The sequence below is a fragment of the Aureococcus anophagefferens genome, assembly GCF_000186865.1.
Source record: "Aureococcus anophagefferens unplaced genomic scaffold AURANscaffold_7, whole genome shotgun sequence".
Lineage (NCBI taxonomy): Eukaryota > Pelagophyceae > Pelagomonadales > Pelagomonadaceae > Aureococcus > Aureococcus anophagefferens.
The window spans coordinates 327,574-332,278 of record NW_008705567.1 but is presented as its reverse complement, the minus strand read 5'-3'; the positions used below and the strand labels follow the sequence as shown (position 1 = coordinate 332,278).

Sequence of the window (4,705 nt, the reverse complement as noted above, 5' to 3'; positions counted from 1 at the left end):
TCTCGCGCTGGAGCGCGGCGACCTGGGACTCGAGGTCCGCGGCGCGGCGCATCCACGACGCCACCTCGGCCCGGGGCGCCGCGCCGGGCGGGTCGGCCGCGGCCGCGGCCGCGAGGCTGTGGCCGAGGCGCGGGAGCGGCGGCGGCGCCTTGGCGGCGAGGGTGATGGGCCGGACCGCGGCGAGGAGGTCCGGGGGCGTCACGAGGACCCGCGGCCCGCCGCCGCCGAGGCCGCGCCGGAGCGTCGCGAGGCCCGGGGCGACGGACGCCTTCGGCGACGACGCCTTGCGCGCGGCGCGCTTGGGCTTCGCGGCGGCCCGGGGCCGCTTCGGCGACGCCCGCGCCGCGGCGCCGTCGGCCGGGGCCTTGGCCTTCTTGCGGACGATGGTCCAGAGGTCCGCGCCGCCGCCGCGGCGGAAGGCCGCGTGCCGGAACTCGACGACGTGAACCTGCGCGCCGTGGGCCCCCGCGGGCACCTTGTGGAACTCGTACATGTTCAGCATGCGCGAGAACGAGTTCCAGTTCTTGTGGCGGAAGAACTTGGGGCAGACCTCGGCCGCGAAGCGCGACGGGTCCGCGACGACGATGCGCTCGCCGTCGTCGCTCCAGGCGATGAGCGTGTCCTCGTAGGGGCCGTTGAGCAGGCTGAAGAGCGTCCGCACGAAGGCCGCCACGGGCCGCTCGGGGTGCTCGGGCACGACGTCGCCGGACTCGCCCCCGGCCACGGCGCCGGCGCACGTATCCGGAGACATCCGGCCCGAAAACGAAATCGGCGAGGGCGTCGCCGGCGGGGGGGTGGGCGCCTTCTGGCCCCGGAGGGACCGGCGGACCGGGGGTGGCGGCGCGACGGTCGCGGTCATATGACGGGGATTCGCAGGGGGACTTCAGCAGATGAAAAATCGTACGGACGTCGCCGCTATTTTGCAGTGAATCCCGCGATTGGGATCAGACACAACTCTCTCTCTATCGCATTAGGCGAGGGGCCCCGCCTACGCGCAGTGAAGTGATCAACGTACATCTACGCCGGCGTAGATTAATTAATTAATATCAATCGATCATTCTGGGCCCGCATTCATTAGTCCTCCGTAGAGGTTGTGCGTCGACCGCGCGCGAAAAAAAAATCCACGCCATCAGAATTTGAGTTTTGATCACTTCACTGCCTACGCGCCTGCCTTGGGCGGACGCGGGCACTGGGGGGCCCACTAAAGCCGCACCGGGCCCCGGGGGGGCTCTTTTGAGGACAACTCTCTCGTGCTCTCCCTCAGCTCTTCGTCGTCGTGCCCTCTTCGTCGCCGTGCTCATACGCCTCCGCCCTAGTCGTGTCCTCCCGTGACGCCTTCCTACGCCTCCCTTCGCTGTTCTCTCTCCCTTCGATTCCTCCCTGCGACGCGGCTAATTACACAACTCTCTAGGGACACGGCGTTGCCGTTGCGCGTCTCCCCGTACGTAGTGACAGAAGGCACGTAGGCCGCGAGCTCGCGCGCGAACTCGTCGGCGGCCGCCGTGTCGACGACCTCCTCGTTGGTCTCCCAGGACTTCATTTTGCGGTAGATCTTGAGGTCCTCGACGGCGGACCGCTTCTTGTGGTGCTCGAGCGACGTGCGGGGGCGCGCCGCGAGGCGCGGGGACGACAGCAGCGCATCGGTGGCGCAGGCGAGCAGGAGCAGCTTGGCCATCCTGGCGTGTTAGCTTCGAAGGCTCGTGCAAGCGCATGCATGCTAGCCTAAAATCGATTCGCTGGCATCAACTGCAGCCTCAACTTCGGAGATTCCGCTTGGCGCCGGTGCGCCGGTCGACGGCGTCGGACTCGAACGACCTACTCGGGCCCCGCGTTTTACTCATGGGGGGCGCTTAGTCATCCCGGAACCGTGACGCGCGGGCGGACTCGGACTCCTCGGGGGGCGCGGCGCGCGGGTTTCTGAGTTGCGGTCTCGGCCTGGCAGCCCGTCGGCGCGCCTTCCACGGTCGCCGGGCCCGCGCACGCGCGTGGACGCGTCCGGCCGTGCATCAGTCTCGCGTTTACGTGCCCTGCTAGCCGGCTCGCGATCGGACGGCGATTCGAGTCGTGGGTGCACTCAAGAGGTATGCACAAACAACCTTAACCACTGTCATGCTGATCTGAGATGGGTGCTCTGAGAATGGGGTGAGGTAGTGGTGGTGGTGGTGGGGGTGGTACCCCTGGGGCCGCTGGAGACCACTCGAATCCACCGGAAATATGCTTGTTTTGGCTCTATCGACCAGTTTTGATCTCGAGCTCGAGCAAATTGGTGGTTTTGGCACTCGATCATAAATGTCGACCGTGTGGAGGTCGTGGCCGAGCAGCCCTCCAGCTGCCGATCGGCCAGGACGGGTGGTTCACAGGCTTCGTTGACCCCATGTTGCAGCTGTTTTGACCACTCATTTTGAGCAAGTCGCGACTCTGGGGTAGTTAGTTAGTGGTGCTTGCTGTCGTGAGGTGGTTCACTGCCTGCCTCTTGGGTGCACTGCAAAAAAGAAACCAATAGATTCCCACCCTTCGAATGACGTTCAACACTGACTATATATTTCAAGGAGTGACGGTATTATTGTGTTAATGACGGTTCTTGTCACTCCGAGACAGAAACCAGCTACCGAAACCTGGCCCGTCGACGGCGCCGTGCGGCGCCATAGAGGCACTGCCGTGGTCCGCAGGTTTTCCGTCAGTCCTCTTTGCCCCACGGGGCTGCCATCCGCTGTCTCGCCCGCTGCGGCTCGGTTGCAACGGTCGCCGCGGGCTGCTCTCGCCCGCGGTGGCATCCATGCCGCCGCCGCTGCCTTGACAGCGACGTCGTGCGCCTATTGATGCCGCCGCCGCGGTCCGCGGGCGCGCCCGAGGCGCCATGCGAGCCCTCGAGCTCCAGCCCTGCTGAGATTTTCGACCGCGCGCGCGCGCGGTCCGTCGCCGTCGCGGCCGCCGCGGGCAGCCCCGCGGGCACGAGCGACGAGCAATCCGATTGCACGTCACCGATCCGGGACGAACGCGAACCTGGTGCTGTGGTGCTGAGGTCGGGCGACTCGGTTGGCGCCGCGCACCATACCACCGCCCCGGTGGCAGTAAGAGCAGCGGTCCCGAGGTCGCGCCGACCGCGCAGGTGTACTTAAGTGGGGCCTACGTCCTATAGTATCGTCGTGGGTGTTTAGAGAACCCAGGCGATGGCAATGGCTCGCCGGGCGAGCCTTCCCGCGGCAGGGCGCGACCGGGTCCACGCGCGACGCCGGGCGACGTGAGCGACCTCCACGAAATCGCACCGCCGTTCGACGCGCATGTCGGGGCGGCGACAAGTGGTCGTCGCTCGTCGTCGCCCGTGTCCGCGGGGCTGGCGCGCGACGCGGTCGGAGCGTCGCGCGGCGGCGACCGGACGCGCGCGGGCGGCTCAGGCGACCTCGGCAGCGATGCCGCGGTCCCGGACCGCGTCGCGGACGGCGGAGGCGACAGGCAAACGAGCTCGTCGTCGCTCGTGTCCGCGGGGCTGCCCGCGGCGGCCGCGCGGCGGCGGCGGCGGCGGCGGCGACGGAGAAAAACCTGGAGCTCGAGGGCTCGCCCGGCGCCTCGGGCGTGCGCGCGGATCGCGTCGGCGGGGGCGCTAGGCAGAAGACCTCGTCGTCGCTCGGCTCCGCGGGGCTGCCCGCGGCGGCCGCGCGGCGCGACGGCGGCGGCGTCGACGGGCCGCGCGCGCGCGCAGTCGAAGACCTGGCGGTCCAGGGCTCGCCCAGCGCCTCGGGCGCGCCCGCGGACCGCGTCGGCGGCGGCGACAGGCAGACGACGTCGTCGTCGTCGTCGTCGGGCGGCGCGTCCATGCCGCCGCGGGGCGAGGGGCAGCCCGCGGCGACCACCGCGCCGATGCGCGCCGGCGGAAGCGCTCCGGGGCGGCCCGGGGGGGTCGACGCCCCGGAAACCGACTTCGCGGCGCGGGCGACGGGCCGCGCGGCGGCCGAAACCGGGCGAAACTCGCGCCGCAGCCCCAGGCCGTCATTCGGGGACGGAATGACGGCTCGGGCCGGCCGAATGACGGCCAAAACCGTCATTCGGCTACAGGAAACCCCCGGAAGGATGATGGACGAGAACGTCGGGCCGCTGGCCCTTTCGCCGACAGGGCGCACGAAGCGCGGCGGCCTCCTCGACGGCGATCCGGAGCTCGTCTTCGGCCTCGCGCGGCCGGCGAGCCCGCTGCGGTCGCCGCGCGGCTCCGCGGGCAGCCCCAAGGTCAAGCTCGGCAGCCCCGCGGCGCGGCCGGCGACGTCGCCGGGCGGCGCGGCGCCGCCGCGCTTCTTCGCCGAGGACGCGAGCGGCGCGGCGGCCGCGGCGCGGCGGCCGCGGCGCGGCGGTCCCACGACGTCGCAGCGGCTCGCGCGGTCCGACGGCGTCGTCGGCCGGCGGCCCGCGCGGCCCGCCGCGCGCCGCGCGTCCTTCGGCGGCCGCGGCGCCGGCGACGCGGCCCTCGGCGCCGACGACGCGCGGGGCGAGGCGCGCGCGCTGCTCCGCGCGGTCGCGTCGCTCGCGGACCCGGCGGCGGCCGGCCGCGGCGGCGCGGCCGGCGCGCTCGCCGCGGCCGCGCGCGCGCTCGCCGCGCTCGAGGCGGACCCGGCGGCGCTGGCGCCCCAGGCCGTGCGCGTCCCGCGTCCGCGCGCGGGCGCGCGCCGGCGGCGCGCGCGCGCGCGCGCTCGGGAGCCGCGCGCGCCCCGCCGAG

General features: G+C 71.5%; 2 protein-coding genes across 2 annotated transcripts; both read right to left on the bottom strand.

The window, feature by feature from the left end:
• Positions 1 to 373: 373 nt before the first annotated feature.
• Positions 374 to 751, bottom strand: AURANDRAFT_25037 (hypothetical protein; the record flags this gene model as incomplete). The annotated part of the gene is made up of 1 exon (XM_009037787.1): positions 374 to 751. A coding segment is annotated over one exon (378 nt), but the record flags the coding sequence as incomplete, so codon positions are not given.
• Positions 752 to 1,260: 509 nt separating this feature from the next.
• AURANDRAFT_63397 (hypothetical protein) lies at positions 1,261 to 1,675 on the bottom strand (the record flags this gene model as incomplete). The annotated part of the gene is given in 2 exon segments (XM_009037786.1): positions 1,261 to 1,380; positions 1,400 to 1,675. 2 exon segments carry the CDS (start codon positions 1,673 to 1,675, stop codon positions 1,261 to 1,263), a joined length of 396 nt encoding a protein of 131 aa, XP_009036034.1.
• Between the last annotated feature and the right edge of the window lie 3,030 nt (positions 1,676 to 4,705).